Raw genomic sequence first — 20,746 nt, 5'->3', positions numbered from 1 at the left:
AGGAACTTGGCACCGGCGTGCCCCTGGAGCCCTCTCTGGGCTCTGGAATGCAAATATGCCCTGGAGCAATGGTGGAGCCTCGTGGGCTCTAAACAAACAATGTGCCCCGTCGTTGGAGCCTTCTAGGCTCTAGAACAAATATGGCCCCTTTGGAGTCCCTCTGGACTCTAGACAAATTTATGCCCTCGTTGGAGCGCACGAGCGCTCTAAAACAAATATGCCCCCAAAAGCGTGGGAGCGCACTCACGCTCCGAACCAACTGTGCCCCGTAACGTTGGAGCCCCACTCGGGGGACTCGTTCACAATACTGCCCCCACACGTTTAGAGCGTCCACGCGCTCTGAAATAAAGGATACTGGCCCCACGGAGCCCCCCGGCCCTTCTATACTCACTGGGCCGCTCGCAGGGGGACTTCGATCCTCTCTCCGCCGGTCTCGGTGCTCTACGGGGCTTAAATGCGGAGCCTACGGGCTCCGTGCACGAAGGCAGCATGTCCCAGTGCGGGGTGGGCTCCCGCCTGGGTGGAGGACGCAGTGCTTCTCCTGAGGGCCCCGGGGCGCAGGGTAGGCTCCTGCCTGCTCCGGGGCTTAGAATCCAGCCGCGAGTCTTCGGTGGGAGGCGGGGTAGGCTCCCGCCCTCCTACTTCCGGTCTCGGTTGTCCCGGAGGCCCGCCCCCGGCCTGCCTGACTTCCTGTGAGCCCGGCCGCGGCGGTGATTCCACGGCAGTAAGAGGGGTAGGCTCCCTCGGGATAAGAAATATACGGCGGGGTGGGCACCCGCCGTGAGATGAAACCAATAAGCGGGGTGGGCACCCGCCAATGACCACGGCAATGCGGGGTGTGCACCGGCTTCAAACCTCGGCAACCAGAGGGGGAATCCCTATGCCGGGGATTCCCTCTTTTAGGAGGAGCAGTTCGGCGCTGCAGAGGCGACACAGGAGCGCTCTCTAAGCGCTGGGGCACCAAATAAAGCGCTCCTAGCGCTATAAGTAAAATAAAAGCGCTTCCAGGCGCTTAGGGGAGAAGGCAAGTCCAGCAAAGTTTAGGAAGGTAGGCAGGGGGCAAGGCTGGGCCCAGAGCCAGCTCACTGGGCCTCCAGGCAGGGAGGTAGTCCAAGTGGCGGTCCTCTGGCCCGGCAACAGCAGCAGCCCCCTCAGGCAGGATCCTGGAAGAGAACAAATTGTAAGGGGACACAGCCCCTTCTTATACACCTTTTCCCTTTGTTGTTGCTCAGGGTGAGGGGAAAATCCAGTCGCAGCTGGTTGGGGGAGCACCCTTGATGTGCTCAGCCCCTCACTCTATTCACTGGCAGGGCTAGGGTCATAAGTCGCACCACAGGGGGCGGAGCCAGCATTGTGTAGGGAAAGCCCTGCCCTATTCAGGTCCAAGGGGCACTCCTCCCCAGCCATCAGCATGCTAATCTCACACTCACCACTGGGGCAGACCCACCCAGACTCCTGGAGCCAGGCTCACGAGTCAGCTCCAACCAATCACACGCCAGACACATTTTACACTAATATGCCTACTCCTAGAAGTGGCACTTCTGCACAGGACATAATCACGCATTATACATCATTGCGAAGCATTCAATCACACGAGTCCGCACATACCAAACTCGAGCCTGCCCACCCCACGCATCAGGAACTACCAGGGGCACATACATTCCCCATGCATTCCTATGGGAGGGCAGGCCTATCTCACCAAATGCACTCAGAGTGCACACGCACTTTACTCTGGGACACAGGGAAAGTGCGCAGAAACCAAAAATCACTACCACCAGGTCACCAGTAAAAGCAAAAAGTTTAGGGGTGAACCTGCCAGAAGGGCCAAGTCCAACACCGATGTTTCTGGTATTTCTGCTAGGAGCCAGCCCCACTGCTACCTGCTGTAAGTGCATCACTTTGCACAAACGTTGCGCCTAGAGAGCGGCCTGGAAATCACATTTGAAAGAGAATCAACTTAAACCAGTTCTGAACAGTGAGACAGTGGATTCACATTCCTTGCCTGTAAAATGCTTACAATGTGTTACTCAAACCACCCAAGTTTGTTCCACTTCCAAGTCTTTCATGACCAAGGAAGGGCGTGCTTATCAGAGTCTCTGAAGACTGCTGTCTGACCAGAACTGGTGCCTGCATGACCACCAGTCTCCTAGAGGTGAGAAGGCTTCATTTGAGTGAACATAACTTGCTGGAGAAGCTGTGGGTCTGCATAGAGGTCTGCTTGCTCAGAGAGGGAGGGAGGGAGAGTGCCTGTCCTTCAGAAGAACCTGGACATAAAGAGATGTCCAGCCATACTGCCAGCATGTGGAACGTCCAGAAGAAACCGACTGCCAAGGGAAGCAATGTCGATACTGACAGTTAGGGCTTGTCTAATCTCCCAGAACATGGTTCATGTGGTAAACTATATAAAGAAAATGTATGTCACACAACAGTGTGAGGTCCAGCACCCTTGCAGTATTCCTGAAGGACTGGTGTGTTCACTGTCATAGGTTACATTCCCTTGAAGGAGCAGTCATTGCCCCAAAGCGAAAGACTCAATCCTGGCCCTGAAGCTGGTGACAAGTACTCATTGATCCAACCTGCAGCTCTTATCAGCGGCCCGAGAGCAGAGCAAGGCCGCTGCCATGGTTGTACACCGCCGAAAAAGATTTCGACTATGCAAGCCAGAGGACTGCACCATCAAGGCCCCTCGCTACACTGAGTAGGGAATGCAAGACCTGCCACCCAAGACTGAGGTACTGGATCGTGAATTCAAAAAGACAATCATGTCAGAGAAAGTTACTTGCCAGTCTGAATTCTTTGGGCTTAACAAATGTTTGAACAAACCAACACCATGTGGCGATGAGTTAATAAACTTGCACCTATGCCTAGTTTTGCCTAGGGCCAAATCGTGGGGGAGTCACCACAGATATAGGGGTATACTGTATAGTTCTGAGAAGGGTACTAGTAAAGGGTGTAGTGCTAGACTAGAACATATTTGAGAGGCTGTTAACCTTGTAGTTGTACCCTCTAATTTTATAGTATTCTGTGAGGCTGTGATATTATAATACTTTTTCTTTTAACTGAAAGACAAGCATGAGGGTGGACGGTGAATTATTGGGTCTTTAATTTGAGTATTTGAATTCTGAGTGTCTGTCCACCACACTACATCCATAAGATGTCTTTAACTGCTCGCCCTTGTGATCCTGAGAGTCAAGTAGAGCAATGATGGTCTTGGTCAGTTTGCAGAGCCACAGTAGGACAGACCACAGGACACCACAAGAAAACAACCCCAACCACCACGAGTGTGGAACAATGAACAGGAATGGTGGCCCCCTAAAAAGATGCAATATATTTTGAAAACATGGAAGTCAAGTTTATAATGCTTATCATGTACGCAGCTTGTTGTAACAGTGTACTAGCATCTAAATAACAGGCCCTAATAACTACCAACTCAAGTTTGCCTGTTTTATCAATCTCTAAAGAATGCAAGGCAGAACGAGTGAATGGAGGCACAATGGAGGAAACTATAAAACTAAATTTACCTTTGGTAAGTTCTGAGAATGGGAATCTTCATCCCTACAAAAGGAGAAACACAGATTGCAGAATCACTATTTAACTTGGTAACTAAAACATAAATAAAACCAAATTCTACTTTTGGTGAACCTCTCAAGATTTACTACAATTTTACTGTATAAAGAGCCCAAAACCAGTCTTACACAGATGCTCCATATAATGATTGTGAGAGAAAAAAAAGTCTACATACTAGGCAAAACCTGGTAGGGTGTCAAACACAAAACGGGCAGGGTGTCAAACACAAGACAGCTGATTTATTGTGAGTGTTTGTCAGATGTAGGTACAGATTTTGAAGTCTACAATTAAGTGAACAAAAAAATTACATGTGAGCAGGGAGTTACATGGGCAGGAAACAGTCTCTAAAACTTAGAAGAATCTTAGCTAGGAGATTTTGGACAGTGTAGACGGAGGGCACAGGGATGTTATGTCTTAATGAAGATCCAAGCTGGGGGTCTACCCTGGGAGACACTTAATGGAAAATCGTATCTACAGGAATTGCATTTTGATTGGGGACAGGCCACTTTCGGCACTTTAAAGAAAAGGCATGCCGACAATATCCTTTCTGGTCCTGCAAAACAACCACCATCAGCCCCACACTGACCTGAAGCTGTATGTAAAGTGCTTAAAATGCAAATCCTGCCATATACAGGAGACATCATGTTGTAGTTACTTACACAGTAGACCTAAAATGTGTACAACAAATAAATGTGCATGTGTTTCTTTCTCCAGAGCTATGTCTTCAGCATCATCCTTGCTGCCAGCTAGAATGGTGCATCACAATTTCCACAGATTAATGAAACAAGTCCTGTGAACCTACTTGGTCGAGACTCACTTTGTTAACAGAATTGTGTAATTTATTGTACATTGGATGGTATCCACATTGAGGCAAATGACACAGATGTTGAGTTTAAATTGAAAGGTTTTGCTAGTTCTCACAGAACAGGACTTACCTCCAGATTTAAGAAAGATGGTGGAAAGGGAGGCTTGGGATGTGACAGGTAAGAATATTGGTCTTAGTAAAAGTGCTAAGCCAGTGCATGTTACATTAAAACCGGAAACAATCTATCCACGTATACCATAGTACAGACTCTCTCATGAACATTTGGAAGGGATTACCAGAGTGATTGTGTAGATGGTGGCAAAAGGGTATCCTAAGGGAAATTTTGAGGATCCCTTGTAACACTCCTTTAACCCACTGGGTGCCACGGACGTAATGGTTACATCCTCGGCTGCGGTGCTGCTGTGCAGAGGACGTAACCAATTCCTGGTACCCACCCGCGGGGGAAGCATTGGTGCTCACCCCTTGGGCCACTAATTAGAAGGCCCCACCTGGAACAGCAGAGGAAGCACTTCCACTGAAACCCCTGACTTCCCCCTCGGCGATCTAATGATACTGTCACGAGAATGACGCACACTCATCAGAGCAGGCCAAGGATGCACTGGAAGCCATTGCTTCCAGCACGTTGGAGAAAAAGAAAGGATTTTTACCGGGGGAGGGAACGTGGACAGCAAATGGGCACGGGGGAAACAAAGGAGTTTTCCCTCTCCCCCGGTGTCCCTTTGCAGTGCATTCCTGCTGTGCGATCGCAGATAGGGCCGCGACCGCGCAGCAGAAATGTTCACACTAGGCCCCCAGGGATTTTCTGGCCATATTTTATTTTAGGGGAGCGGCCCCTTGGACAAGGGTCACTCCCAATAATTTGGGACGTTTTTGTCACCCCTGGGGGGGGGGGGGGGGGGGGGAAGATCCGCATTATTTTTAGGCCCATCCGCGGAATGCCACTAGACACCAGAGATTATATTGATTGATATGTTGGGGAGCGGCCCACTGGGCAAGGGTTGTTCCCTATTACGGGGGCCATGTTTTGGCCATTTCTGCACTTCCTGGAGGCTGATCTGCTTTATTTTCAGGCCTGTCTGTCCCAAAGGGAGGCAGAAAGCCACTAGATTCCAGGGATTTAACCTATTTATATGTTGGGGGCGGCCCCTTGGGCAAGGGTCGCTCCCCATTATAGGGGCACTATTTTCACTATTTTCTCTGCTGGCTGTGTGCGTGGACTGGCGGTGTGTTGGTGGTTGTTAGCCAGTATGTGTATGGACTTGCTTGAAGTGTGTTTGTATGTTGCCTGATGTTTGGATGCTTGGTGGAGAGATAGGTGTGTTAGCCCTGTTGGCGTATGAGTGATGATCCCTTGAATGGCGCGGTTTGTAAATGAAAGTGTTGAATTGGGGTGGGCCTGTAGCGTAAATGGTTTTCTGTGTCTGAGGAAAGAAAGGTGTGTCAATGGACTGTAAAGCGGTTGGTGTCTTGAAGTGGCTTTAAAGCTCACGAGCTGTAAGTTAGGGGTTCTTTGATGTAATGTTGAAATTATTAACAATGACTTTTGCAGATTAAATTTCGTAAAGTCACTGGTGAATAGTTTTTTTTTTTTTTTTTAAATCAACCATTTGCTTTCCCTTGTGCCAAATCCAAACAGAATGCCCGGGATGGACTAGTGGATGGGTGTGCAGTAAAGATTTGGTGTTTTTCTTTTGCTTTTTATATTCATTGCATACTTTCTCTGTGGTGAACAAGGGAATAATATGTGGTATGTTTTGTGTGAATCCCACAAGGTTTACTAACCAAGAGGTCCTTGTAAGTTTGATTGACTAAAACACATTGGTTCCTCACATTTCTGTTTGGGAAAGTTGTGGATCACTAGGCCGACACAAATTTCCTGAGCTCGGGACCAAAAACCAAGATGACTCCCTTGCAAGACCAGGTCGTTTTGTGATAGATAATTTTGATGTCTGCACAATACGTTTTCGCTGTCGCTGGCACTTGGCCCACCCATACAAGTGAGGTATTTATCGGGAGACCTTGGAGAACTCGGAGTGGGAGGAAATTTGTGTCGGCCCAGTGATCCCACAACTTTCCCACATAGAAAATTGAAAATTTGAGGTTTGCACTGGATTCTGTGTAAGAAAACGTTGGGGGTTCCATGCAAGCCACACTTCCCTGGACCGCCCGGGTGTCTAGTTTTCAGAAATGTCTGGGTTTAGTAGGTTTCCCTAGATGGCTGCCGAGCTCGGGACCAAAAATGCAGGTTGCTCACTTGCAAAACAAGATAGTTTTAAGTTAAATAATTTTGATGTCTCCACAGTACATTTTGGGCCGTTTCCTGTCGCGGGCACAAGATCTACCCACACAAGTGAGGTACCATTTTTAATCGGGAGACTTGGAGGAATGCTGGGTGGGTGGAAGTTTGAGGCTTCCTGAAGATTCCAGATATTTCCATCACAGAAATGTGAGGGAAAAGTCTCTTCTTAGACAAATTTTGAGGTTTAGGGTAACAGAACCAGGTGAGAGCCACACTGGTCACCCCGTACTGTATTCCCCTGGTTGTCTAGTTTAAAAACAAAATGTACAGGTGTGCTAGGTTTCTCTAGGTGCTGGCTAAGCTAGAGCTCAAAATGCACAGCTAGGCACACTGTAAAAAAAGGGGTCCGTTTTTAGTGTAAAAATATGATGTGCCCACGCTGCGTTTTGGACGGTTTCCTGTAGCAGACACTAGGCCTACCCAAAGAAGTGAAGTACCATTTTTATCGGGAGACTTGAAGTGTTATTACCAATTGTCTTTCTATGCATTTGTGCCTAACAAATGCAGGAGAGTGTGTAAAAAATAAGTCATTTTGAAAAATGTCCTCTAAATCACATGCTAGTATGGGTACCCACAAATTCAGAGATGTGCAAATAACCACCGCTTCTAAACTCCTTATCTTGTTCTCATTTCAGAAATACATAGGTTCCCTTGATACCTCTCCTTCACTCTTTAGATTTTACCAAATGAATTGCTGTATACCCAGTCCCTAATAAAAAAAACATTGCAAGGTGCAGCTCAGTTATTGGCTCCTGGTACCTTGGGTTCTTGGTGAACCTACAAGTCCTATAAATCCCGCAAACAGAAAAGTCCAGAGGAAGTAACGGTATATTGCTTTCAAAGATCTGCCATACTCACAAGAAGATACAGGTGAAAACGTTGGCACAATCGGCTTTGTTCAATTTAATTGCAATCTTTTTTTATTTCAACTGTTCGTTTCTATTGGAAAACCTAGAAGGTTCTCCACAAACAACCCCTTGCTGGATTCAGACTTTTGCCTACTTTTCCGAAATGTACAGCCTGCCAGGATCCATCATTAGTTTCACATCCATTTCTACCATTAACTGGAGGGAGGTTGAAAGCACAAAAAAAATAGGAAAAATGGGCAGTATCACATTAAAATGCCAAAAATGTGCTGAAACATATGGTGTTCTGACAAACGTCTACCTGCTCCTGAAAGCTGGGAAAATGGCGATTTTGGCACCGCAAATCCTTTGTTGATGCCATTTGCAGGGGAAAAAACAAATTCTTTCTTCTGCAGCCCTTTTCCCCCATTGTCCCCCCTCCCCCCCCCCAAAAACAAAATGTAGGTGTATTTTGGCAAATTTCTCGTCCCCCTCAAGGGAAATCCAAAAACCCTGGGTACCTTTAGAATCCCCAGAAATGACACAAATTTGGCATGGATACCTTATGTAGAGAAAGGGTTATGGGGGCCTAAGAGAAAACTACCACAAATAGCCCAAAAAAGGCTTAGCACAGGAGGGTGACGTGGAAGGGGTAGGTGGCCTGGCAGCGAAAGGGTAACAGTGATTTACAAGGCCAATGGAAATTGGAGGATAGTACAAGATTAAAGGACTATTACTGATACAGTGAGGATAGACTGTATCTTTTGCCTTCCAATTCAGAAATAAGGTACTTTGTGGGAAAAAACTACTAAAAGAGTAAACCGACTCACCTTCCATCTTTTAACAATCTCTCAAGAAACAAGAAGAATTTAGATTATTCTGGGAGTCAACCCTTGTTCAATATATCGATGACCTTACGTTATGATTGCCGCAAAAACGAAAGAAGCTTGTAAACTGGACACCACTGCATCATTAAATCATTTGGCTGATGAGGTACACACAGTTTCATCAACATAATTACAATCCTGTCAGACAGATGTCACCAAAGGAGAATGGTGTCAAAAGAGCATATCTTCGTAATTCTGAAAATGAGTCCACCCCGTACACAGTGATATGTAAGAGTGTTCTTGGGAATAGTGGGATGCGGTCACCAGTGGATTCCCAATTTTTCCATTAACTGCTAAGCCATTGCACATACTGATACATAGTGACATAACTGATCCAGTACCCTTGGAGCAGAGGGAATTGAGTTTATGCCAGCTCCTATAAAATTTCACAGTGCCAATGTAAAAAGTACTAACGTGAATTTTTTTTATTTTACAGATATAGGTGTGTGCAAACTAACAAATCTGGAGTGTTGTTTTATTACAGACAATAATAATCAAAAACAGGATGCTAAACATGCAGGTTCTGGAGTGTTCAGATTTAAGCCTAAATGACATGCTGCGATTAAGAATCCACAAATACATCCTAATCTTAGGACATAGAAAGAAGGTGAAGGACTCTACTGTATGTATGATACAGGAGGAGAGAAATGGAAAAATTAATGAAGAAAATAGTAAAGGTAAGTCTATCTATGATGTAAATAGGCATTACATTTTAGGTACCAGTCTTATGTCTAGAGGCATGTATTACATATGTAACAAGAATGCTTATTCCATACATCCAATAAACTGGGCAAGTACATGTTATTTATCATTAGTGTATCCTTAAACTTACCACATGAATAGTTTAGAACATGTGCTCGGAGAGTGAAGCAGGACAGTGCAAGGCAAAATATTCTGGATACTTTCTCTGCTGTGATCACTCCTATAGTAATTGCTTAGAAACATAGTCTACTTTAACACAGTCTTTAGCAAATAAGATGTCAGGTTCTGTAGCTAGTACTAATGAAAAAATCTTTACAGTAGGTGCCATGCAATGGAGTACACAATGGCTTTAGATATGCTTTTAGCAAATGAGGGAGGGGTTTGTATGGTGATTAAGACTAAATGCTATACATATGAGCTCGAAAATTCTCAAAATATTAATAAGTAGATCAGGAATTTGACTAACACTACACAAGGAGCTAGCTCACCCATTAGCAGAAACCGGAATCTGGGATCAGACTGGTTCATGGTTAGGTAGTTGAGGTAAATGGGTGTTAGAAGTAGTTGCTATCTCACTTGGTGTAGTGTTTATAGTTGCATTAACTGTTCATCTAACCTTTAACCCCTTCAGTGCCACGCCCTTTCCCCGCCCTGTGCCGGGCGTTACATTAGCGGGCGGGGTTCATGACGAGATAGTCTCGTCATGGGCACAGCGCAACCGTGCTCCATGACGAGACCATCTCGTCATGGGCACTGAAGGGGTTAAATCTTGCAGAGTTAAATTTTAACGTGCTTGAAAAGGAAGTTCAGAGGCGAGAAGAAGAGTCCACAAAGAAGAAATTTTACTGGGTCAGTTAAAAGCTGAAGAATGTGATATATTGAAAGTTTAATTTCGAAATAGTCTAAATGTCAGATACGATATTGTGATGGTGACATAATTTCCGATAAGCCGATGGAGGGATTCAGAAAGCTAATTAACTAGTCAGAAATGTAAAGGACAGCCTTTTTGTTGTTGCTAACATAGCAGGCCGAAAACGTGCATGTATCGCTTTCTCTGCAGAATAGAAGATTGTGAATTACATGGAACTGCCTGTTGCATCTTTCCATGGCTAATAGAGGTAACATTACAAAGACGAATTCTGCAGTGCATTTTGGCATAAGTGGAAAAAATCTCATATCGTTATATTTTATGTTGTGCTTCCTTTGCATCCTATATGTAAAAAATTAAATTACCTAAATATATTTTTAAGTTATTTTCCATTTTGTACATTGTTATGTGAAAGGAATAAATACCTGAACGAAAATAATGGTGTATTGTATTTATATTTTAGAGAACAACTGTCAGGAAGGAAAGTAATGGAAAATGTTTTCATTTTCATGTAACATTTTTGACCTTGCCTCCTGTTGCTGACAGAATTTTATGTATTAAATGTGTCACAATTATTTTTAGTTTTGCATACAATAATTGTTAGTATTGTTCAAAATCCTATCAGAAGAATCAAATTAATTGTCAATTTGCTCACTTTGGTGTTGTCCTGCAGAACACTATTGCTCAATCTATTGAGTTGGCCTGTATATTTTTATGTATGCAGCTTATGTGCAGGGAGCATAATAATGTACTGACGATAGGTACTAACTTTTACTAGTTCTATTACTACTGCAATGTTAACTATATTTGCTGAATAAAACATTCTAATACTTTGAAAAGATCAAATGTTTGCCTTTGAGGAACTCTTTCCGGAGGAGTTTCTAAGTCTAGTTTGACTCACACTGATCCTTCGAATCAACCCTTCTTGGTAAAAACAGAAGTGCTGACATACACATTACTAAATTACTGATGAGACGTGACGTACTCAACAACACGGAGCCCTGGAACAAGGAACAACAGAGCATGGAGCAAGATAACTGGGAGCATAATGGAGGTAATGTCCTGTGGGAAACATGAAAACATTGGGGCAGGCAGAAAGAGAAAGTATTTTCAAGGTAACATCACCGATGCACGGGTCAGGCGGGGCACTACTTCCCACCAAGAGTACCCTCCAAGTCACCAAATTAGTCTAATCTCAACCCCATGGTATCTATGGCACAGAGCAGACAGGCTTAACTTAGGGCAATGTCTAAAGTATTTATGCAATACCAAAACAGTGATGAGGTCAAAATACAAAACAATGAAAATCCCAAACCAAATTAGAAAAAGAGAGTAAAATTTGAAAAAAACTAAAAATTAACACCAAAATAAAAATCAAATATGGAAACCGGAGATATTAATGTTTTTTAGTTTTAAGTAGAAATGGCGCCAAAAAGCATCAATGAGAGTCAATGGATTTGGGTATACCGGAGCCCAGGTGCAATATGAGGCTAGCCGAATACACAAACCAGGTTTGTCCTAGTCAAAGATTTTACCTTCTAACATAAGCCCTGATTTATATGTTGATGGTAAACCAACATCATAGTCCGCTCACAGAATTCAGATGAAGGCGGACATTTGGATTAATCACGGGGTGCAGGTGGACTACTCCGTCGTTACACCCTTCTGACACCCTGTAGAGTAAGGGCCGTCAGAGTAAGACCTCTAATTCCATCCACCGAATTTAGATAGGAATAATTAGAGGTCAGTTTTCACTGCCAAGAAAACCCGGACGGTAAGGGGAAGTGAACACTGTTAAATCCTCCTCTAGCGAGAGAGGACTCCCATGGCAAAGGAAGCATTTTATTTTCAAAAAGAGAATCCTGCTTCGGAATTTTTCATTTTGAAAATAAGAAAAGAAAAGTTTGGTGAAAGGGCTCCATCCTGTTGACGGAGTCCTACACTAAACTACAAATAGTATTGACAAGACGCACCATTACGGCAGTTCCTGAGAATGCTTCAAGAAATGACCACCTGCGTGATAGCCATTTCTAAATCCGGTGGACGGTACCTCCGTCAGGTGATGGAGTAATTTTCTCCATCGTCATGGCAGAGAAACGGGCTGTCCCCAGATTATAAATATGGTCCTCAGTCTTTTAAGTCCTAATCCATCCCAAAAGTACACTTCAAAAGGACATCAGGGGAGCCACTTAGAGATCCATTGGGTGTCAGGCAAAGGCCACAAGTAGGGTGCTGTCCATGGCCAGTTGTAAGCTGGGTTTATCCATAAAAATGACTCCTGCAGCTTGTTGTCTGCATACAGGAGGTTAGCCATCTGACCTTTGGAGTCCACTTCTTTGTCCTGGTTAAAGACGGAGCAGGTCAACTCCTTCGGGCTCCTCTCAGGTCAAAGACAGCAGGTCCAGTCCTCTTGTAATCTTCCTCAGGTCCAGAAAGTATTCTGTAGTGGGTGCCACATATATGTCTGGAACCAGTTAGGGAGTGGTGTGATTCCTGTGCACAGCGTAATCAATGGAGTAAAGGTTCTCAGGGCCAACCCAACCACCTTTTCTGTAGTTCCTGTTTACCTTAGTGCAAGCAGGCCCAAAATGCCATGTACTATGGTCATTCTACTGTCATTGCTCATCCAACACTAAAATTCAATTGGGGCAGGCCCTGTACCCACAACAAACCCAGAACAAGCATTGGCATAGCCAATAGGTCTCGCCTTTGGGACCTTATAAGTATTTAATTATGCAGCACAATACCCTTGGTGCAACATCAACTGTTGCATGGCTAAACATTTTGAATGTCCCAAAGGCGAGATCTATTGGCTATTGTGTTTCTGGTATTGCATTGGTATGTACAGTACCCAAACCTCTTGGGGATCTGGCACTTGAATAGAGCATCCTACAGAAGGACCAGGGTGTGTGGGCTGCCAAGTGGTTTATCTTTGAGTGGCAGAAGAACCAGGGTTCCTGGCACTGGGTGCAGTCCATGCACAGATGGGCTTGCCTTTGGCATGCCTGCTGTGTGCGGCTGCGTTTCTACCTCTATTAAGTAGGTTGGAATAAAGGAGGGGCGGCCCGGCGAGAGACAGAAGGAAACAAGCATTTGCAATGCAATAGGTCTCGCATTATAAAAGTGTGAGCAGTTGGCATTGCTAATAATAATGCAACACTAGCTATTGGCATTGTAAATGATAATAGCATTTATTTATGTGTTGGTTTTATGAAATAGATTAAAAAAGGCATTGTCATGAACAATGTAAATAGCTTAAACTTTTGCAAATGTGAGACCTATTGCATTGCAAATGCTGGTTTCAGTACTGCAGGCTTTTTTAAAGTTTTAGTCACTACTCAAAATGAAATCCATTTTATCAGCATTGCCAGTGCTCCTTTATGTTTAATGCCATAAATGAAACACAATGTTCTAAGAAGATTGCTAAATAGCATCTCCAGCCCCGATCACAATGTCTCACTTCATGCTGGACAGTGGGCACCCGGTTTTCATGCAGCGCCAAGACAGGGTGAACTAATGCACAGACTGAGGTCGGTCAGCCTCCGAGGCTCAAAGCATTCCTTGCAACAGTCCCCTGTGTCAAGATATTGCCATGTGTACAGCACACACTCTGCAACAGCAAGTAGTTTCAAAGTTGGGGGTGACTTCCCAAACTTTCCCCGAGGTGTTCATTGTGTTTGGTGACAGCGTATTTATGCTGACAGCCCCAAAAACGTTTGTGGTTGTGTGTGTGTTGTGTGTGTAGTTGTGTGTGTGTGTGTGGTTGTGTGTGTGGTTGTGTGTGTGTGTGTGTGTGTGTGTATGGTTGTGTGTGTGTATGGTTGTGTGTGTGTATGGTTGTGTGTGTGTGTATGGTTGTGTGTGTATGGTTGTGTGTGTATGGTTGTGTGTGTGGTAGGGTGAGGTTGGGTGTGTGTGGTTGGGTGTGTGTGGTTGTGTGTACACGCTTGCAGCACACCCCTGATAACCAGCTGCTGAAACTCGCTCTTGGTTCATGGTAGGAGCCTCAACCGGGTGAGTGTGCACGCCTATGATGGGGAGCATTGGCACGGAAAACATCACTGGAACAAAATACCCATTGCAGCAAAGGGTGTACCATGCTAATGGGAAGGTTTCCCGTATTTATAGCATGTGAAACTAAGCAATTGCAAATGAGCACAGATCCTGGAGTAGAGGTTCGGTGACAACCCCCACCTAACATGTTTATTACTCTCCCAACACATCTCAAGTCTCCAGCTGTGTCAATGCTGCAACACTCTGAATGCCGTTTGTACATTTAGAAACCAATGTTAATTCGGTTACTTATTGGCCTATTACCCCTGATGCTTGATCATCACAGGGTGCTGAACTGAGAGAAGCCTCGTTTTTACGGCTAAAAGCCAAAGTATCACGCATGAAGGCATGACACACATCAGCTTGCACGGACATGCCAGTGTATGTGTGGATTAAAAGCATTGCGTGTGCAACGCATCTGTGATTTCCACTGTGACTACGCATGAAGCAAGAATGTGTAGGCGTTTGTAAAGCAAACAAATCTAATGGCACCAAGTGTTTAAATAATACCCTTTATTATTATCCTACTCAACAGCATAATAGTTAATGCGAGGCATTTTATATTTTTGTAAACTATGCCAGGGGCTTAAATAAACACATGTTGTTATACGCCAAAACAGGCAAAGGGTGTATAGCACTGTGTTTGCCCATGGCGCTGCAAGTGTGGTCGACTAAACCAATGGAGTGGTTTTTTGGGGGTTGGGAGGGGGGTCCCTCAGAGTGTGCTCATATTTGCAACCTTCAGCTTCGCACATTATTGAGGCATTAAAAAGCAAGTGTCAGTAAATATGCCACGTAAAACCAGCTGATCGCAGCAAAAAGAAGTGGATGCATGCTTGTTTCTGCTGTCTGTTCCCCCGGGGCACAAGCAGGCATCCACTTCTGTCAGGATAGCTAATCGCAGCAAAAAAGACAGAAGTGGATGCCTGCTTGTGCCTCGGGGGGACTGACAAAAAAAGAAAAAACACGCTAAGGGAAAAATGCTAGTGCCGGCCACAGCTTGCAGTGCATGTGCACACATGCTCTGCAAGCTGTGGCTGGCAGCAGCATTTTTTGAAGCCCTTACTTAAAGTCTCGCCAGACCAGCGCAAGCGCTGGGTCAGGCGAGACCTAAAAAAATGGTCTGGTAGGGCAAAAGCAAGGTCTTCTAGCAACCAGACAATGGATACTCAAGAGATGTCTTAGCATACTGTTTTCGCCCCTTCAAGGGCACCCCAAGTGTTATTTGTGGCACAACAGACCAGTCAAGCAAGACTTGACACTGTGCTGTCAAAGGAAGGTTCACTGCTTCCACCCTACACATTCTTTGGAGTTCAGAGCAGTCATCTCTGCCCATTCAGGTCAGCCTATTGTTTGCTCTTGGGAGGCATTTCACACATTTTTTCACACCTATTCAAAGCTAACCACAGGCTGACAGTTGGCTGAGAATTATTGCATTTGTATTTATATAGCGCTTACTACCCCAGACAAGGCATCAACGCGCTTTCGGCAAATGGCATGCTACTTCTGAACCCAAAAAGGATTAGTGGTGTATTAGTATAAGGAAATATGAGTTAATTTGAGCGGTGGACATGCGAGTCTGTTAGTTTGATTGAAAAGGATAGAAGAAGGAAGAGTCTAGAAAGTATTATTTGGGAGATCATAGTAGTAAAATGAGGTCTGGGATGAGAAAAGGAGAGATGAAGGACGGAAGTGTTTCTAGAAAGAAATTGAGGAGATCATAGTAATAAAAACAGGTTTGGGTGAGTCAAAGGAGGGATACATGAGGGATGAATTTAGAAAGTGTGATTTAGGAAATCATAGTAGTAAAATAAGGTTTGGGATGAGTCAGAGAGTGGAGGTAGAGGATATATTGAGTGGGGTACAAAGTGAGACATTAATGCATTGGACTAAGTCAGAGGTGTTTTTTTTCTTCTACAGTAAGAGTAAAGTAATAAATATATAGATACACGACTACATAGAAAGGGTACACATATATAAGGAAGATAATATATCAAAATTTAAAGTTGCAGTGCATAAACTCAAAACTTTCAAGTGTTGCTGTACTTGAAGCTAATTGGAGTATTTTAATAACTATTTTTAATTGCATCTTTTCCTCTATATTTTAATAGTGAAGTGCTTGTAGATAAAAGTTATAACATTTACATACTGTGACAGATAAATAAAACAGAGACCCATAAGCATCTAATCAAATAACGTATACGACTATGCAGTGACCTATAACATGTTAAGCCTAGTATATTTAACCATAAGTATTATATACATTTGTTAAGAAGACCTAAAGAACATCTATAGATTTTAAAAACTATAGTTTTTATACAGATTTGTACAAAGAAATACACATCTCACTGGACGTCATCAATACGCACCCCACTAAGAGCATCACGTCCGGGAAACATGACTTCTCTCCCTGTACCTTATCCAATTCCTGGCTAAGCTTCCGCCCCATTCAAGAATCTGAGATATTCACGCTGATCTCCACCTCCAAATCCTCAGCTCATGTCCTAGACCCCAATCCTCCCCTACTGACCAAAAAACGGAAGCGCTCCCTAGCTCCATTTTGGTGCACGATCATAAATAGCTCCTTGAACAAGCATTGGCATAGCCAATAGGTCTCGCCTTTGGGACCTTATAAGTGTTTAGCCATGCAACAGTTGCAGTTGCATAACTAAATACTTATAAGGTCCCAAAAGCGAGACCTATTGGCTATGGAAAGTGAAAGTGATCGCGATCACTATCAAAGCGGCCGTGAAAGTAATCGCGGTAAAGCGCGGCGCGCGCGCCCACGCACATGCACTGTAGCTCTAGGCTGGCCTGGTAGCACTTTTTGGAGCCCTCTCAATAAGTCTCGCCAGACCAGCGCCTGCGCTGGGTCAGGCGAGACCTAAAAATTGAGTTGTTCCAGACGGCCTTAAAATGGGACAAGTCACACCCTTGCTGAAACAAACCCGGCCTCGACATTACGGAGCTGAATAACTTTAGACCTGTTTCGAACCTCCCCTTTTTGTCCAAAATCCTAGAAAGATGTGTACTCCAACAACTAACCCAACACCTGGACAACATCAACCTCCTGCACTCCCACCAATCTGGCTTCAGAAAAGGCTGCAGCACAGAAACCGCGATCCTCAACATCATTGACGATATCCACAGATCACTAGACTCTGACCAATGCTGCCTCCTCATTCTCCTTGACCACTCGGCAGCATTCGACACGGTAGATCACAAACTTCTCCTTAGGGCTCTCCAAGAAAGAGCCGGTCTTAGCGAGGTGGTCCTCCAATGGTTCTCCTCCTTCTTGCACAATTGCACTCTAAAAATAAAAAACTTCGCTTCCGACCTCCACTTAGTCAACAAGGGTGTCCCTCAAGGCTCAGTGCTATCCCCGCAACTTTTTAACATCTACATGGAACCTCTCACCAAACTACTCAAAACAGCCAACATCCGTTTCCATCTCTACACTGATGATACTCAGATATATTTGGAAACTACCTTCCTCAGAGACATTCAAAGACTCAATGACGTACTGAGAGATGTTCAACACTGGCTGTCATGCAACCACCTTAAACTAAACCCTGACAAGACTGAGAACTCCTCATCTCTAATAAGGAAGAGAACCCCCAAATTGCCGAATGGTTAAAGGCCGATGATGCGCTCAACGGGAATCTCACTCTAGCAGACTGTCAAATCACTAGGCATCATTCTAAACCCGAAACTGAACATGACCAGACACATCAAGAATTCGGCCAAGAGCGCTTTCCTTAACGTCAAACTACTGAACAAAATAAAAACCTTCATTCCGCCCAGTGATCTCAAACAGGCCACCCAAACTCTGGTACTGTCAAGACTGGACTATGGGAACGCAGTCCTCTCAGGAATTCCAAAATCACATCTGGCTCCCACCAAAACAACCCTGCATACGGCAGCCAGAATGATCACCAGTATCAAGAAATTCGACCACATTTCTCCTGCACTCAGGGAACTTAAGTGGCTTCCAGTCGAAATGCGGATTAGATTCAGAACAGCGTGCTTCACGCATAAAGCCCTACATACCGGCAAACCCGAATATCTGACGAAAAAACTCAAAAAAGCCGGTCAGGCCAGGAACCTCAGAAGCTCAAACTCCCTTCTACTCATCCCACCAAAAACTCGAAAACAAAAAACTGCGGATCGATCCTTAACCGGAAGCGCTCCCAAAATCTGGAACTCTATTCCCCCTCACATCAGAACCATTCCCTCCTTTGTAAAATTCAAAAGCCAACTCAAAATCCTGTTCCTCAACCACTCCCTAGGGAGTAGATAGGATCAATCGGAGCAGGTAGCTGACACCGCGCACTGCTCCAACTCTAAAACTTCGAAGGACTCCGAAGACCAAGACTGTCCTGCACTGTTAATGTGTCGCTCTTATGTTTGGTGAATCTCTGCAATTTATCTGCTGTAAAGCGCTCCGATACCCTAGGGTCAGGCCAGCGCTATATAAAACTTCTTTAAAAAAAACATCTAGCTACATACATATATTATATATATATATTCGAATTATAAATGTTTACAAACACAGTGATATGCTGTACATTAGTGTTTGAGTATGGTGGCAATGTAGGAAAAAGCCAACCCTTGAGTAGTCTTCTGAAGATAAGATAGTTATCCATGGATCTTATGTTTGGGGTACTGAATTCAATAGTTTAACTGCTTAAATTAAAAAAAAAAAAAAAAAAAAAAAAAAAAAAAAAGGTACCACACATGCTACACAGCCTTCCGGCAGTTCAGACAGGTAAAGTGTAACATTTAAAAAAATCTACTTTTTCTTAATATTTATTAGACATCCAACTTAACCATTGAATTGGACTTCAAATTACTATTAAAATTAGTTGTTGAATTATGTTTCTAGCTGGTACCCTTACTGAGCTACAATATTAGCATTTAGGATTGTTTCCCAGTGTTTCTCTATGGCAGGCCAAGCAGACTTACTGCAGTGAAAATAGCTTGTGTGCTAGTCACTGTAGGAATGTTACCTTTAAATTTCTACATGCCCTACTTCTTTACTTTATTTAATCTATATGTTGCCCCCCTGGCCTCAATCATCAGGAACTATGGGCTTGAAACTATATCTTGCGCTGATGATATGCAGCTGATTGTACATATAGATAAGGATCCTGCCGAAACGAAAGCTAAGTTTTCAAAGTGCATGATCAACATAGCAGATTGGATGAGGAGACATTTTTACAACTAAATTCCTGTAAAACTGAGATACTCTTGTTTGGCAAGGCTGTTGATTTGTGGTCCCCAGACTGGTGGCCATCAGAACTGGGAGAGGCCCCCTCCCCGAGAAGCTGGGCGAAGAACCTGGGGATAAAGATAGATAACCGGCTCTCAATGGAGAAACAGGTGAAGACGCTTGCAGCCTCCTGTTTTGGGACCATGCGGATGTTGAGAAAGATCTTCCCATGGATCCCGCTCAGCGCCAGAAATACTCATTCAGGCGCTGTTAATAAGCCGCCTTGATTATGGAAATTCCTTATTGGTAGGAATTAGGGAGGACCTTTTATCCAAATTACAGGTCGTGCAAAATACAGCTGCCCGCCTCGCCCTTGACAAACCAGCCCGAACCCCTTCTTTGCCTCTCCTATGCCAATTACACTGGCTTCCAGTCAAGAAACGTGCCACCTTTAAAATGTTGTGTCTGGTCTTCAGGGCCCTGCACGGACTGGGTCCGGCCTATCTGACCAACAAACTTAAATGGTATCAACCTACACATCAGCTCAGATCTAGTAATTGTAAGCTTCTGTGCTGCCAAAGAATCAGGAAGGTAAAAATGGTGGGGGGGGGGTCGTTCCTTTTCCCATCTGGCTCCCAAACTATGGAACGGCCTCTGTGAACAAATCCGTGAATGTCCGAATCTGTCCCAATTTAAAAAACTGCTCAAAACATGGCTCTTTTAAGCCGCTCCTCACTGACTGCCTGTCTTTTTCTCTAGCGCTGAGAGATCCCCTTGGGGATGATTCGTGCGCGACATAAATGACCTAAATAAATAAATAAATACAATACCATGCACCCTGTCTACATAAGGGGGAGTTCCTAATAATTAAAATGAAGGTTTCTACCTGTCAAAATGGTTTATTTTGACAGGTCGCAGTTCATGTTTTGCACTGTTAGTCTGGCTAAAATAGGAGGCTTGAAGCCATGTTTGCAATGCCACTGTAGTGGATGGCATAATACGGGCTGCAGTCCACTAGCAGCATTTAACTTCTAGGCCCTGGGTACTTTTTGCACCTTACACTAGGGTCTTACAGCCAAATTAAATATACCAATTAGGAGTATGACAATTAGAACATGATTAAAGGGAGCTTATGAACTTTTCTACTGGATAGAGTTCTAAAGCCAGCAAAATAGACAGGGCAGATATTAAGGGCATCATGCAAAAGATGGCCGTGACCTACAGAGAAGAAGGAAGAGAAGAGGAAGAACAATAAGTAGTAGTACAGTAGGAATTCATGTCAGAGCGTTGAAATTGTGATGCTCAGTTCAGCATTCAACCAGCTGGGCCAGTTTCTGCATCACTGAGATTGTCCATCTTGGCTTCATAGTATTCTTAGGAGTCAACTCCAGAATCAGAGGCTTCCTCTGTCGTAGACAACTCACATGGATCAGCCTGTACAGTACAAAAATACAAGGAATTGCAATTCATGACGATGCGGTCTCAAC

General features: G+C 44.2%; 1 protein-coding gene across 7 annotated transcripts in view; it reads right to left on the bottom strand.

The window, feature by feature from the left end:
* DSN1 (DSN1 component of MIS12 kinetochore complex) overlaps positions 1-20,746 on the bottom strand; it is a 261,660-nt gene that overhangs the window by 225,411 nt on the left and 15,503 nt on the right. For 4 of the 7 annotated variants that reach the window (XM_085654255.1, XM_085654262.1, XM_085654259.1 and 1 more), the window contains exon 2: positions 3,522-3,555. The exons of the other annotated variants lie outside the window; for them this stretch is intronic. In XM_085654255.1, the coding sequence (XP_085510381.1) occupies positions 3,522-3,555 (34 nt within the window). The remainder of the gene's footprint in view (positions 1-3,521; positions 3,556-20,746) is intronic. 7 annotated transcript variants of the gene reach the window in all.

Source organism: Triturus cristatus, chromosome 4_1, assembly GCF_964204655.1.
Source record: "Triturus cristatus chromosome 4_1, aTriCri1.1, whole genome shotgun sequence".
Classification (NCBI taxonomy): Eukaryota; Metazoa; Chordata; class Amphibia; order Caudata; family Salamandridae; genus Triturus; species Triturus cristatus.
This window is presented reverse-complemented; position numbering and strand designations above follow the sequence as displayed.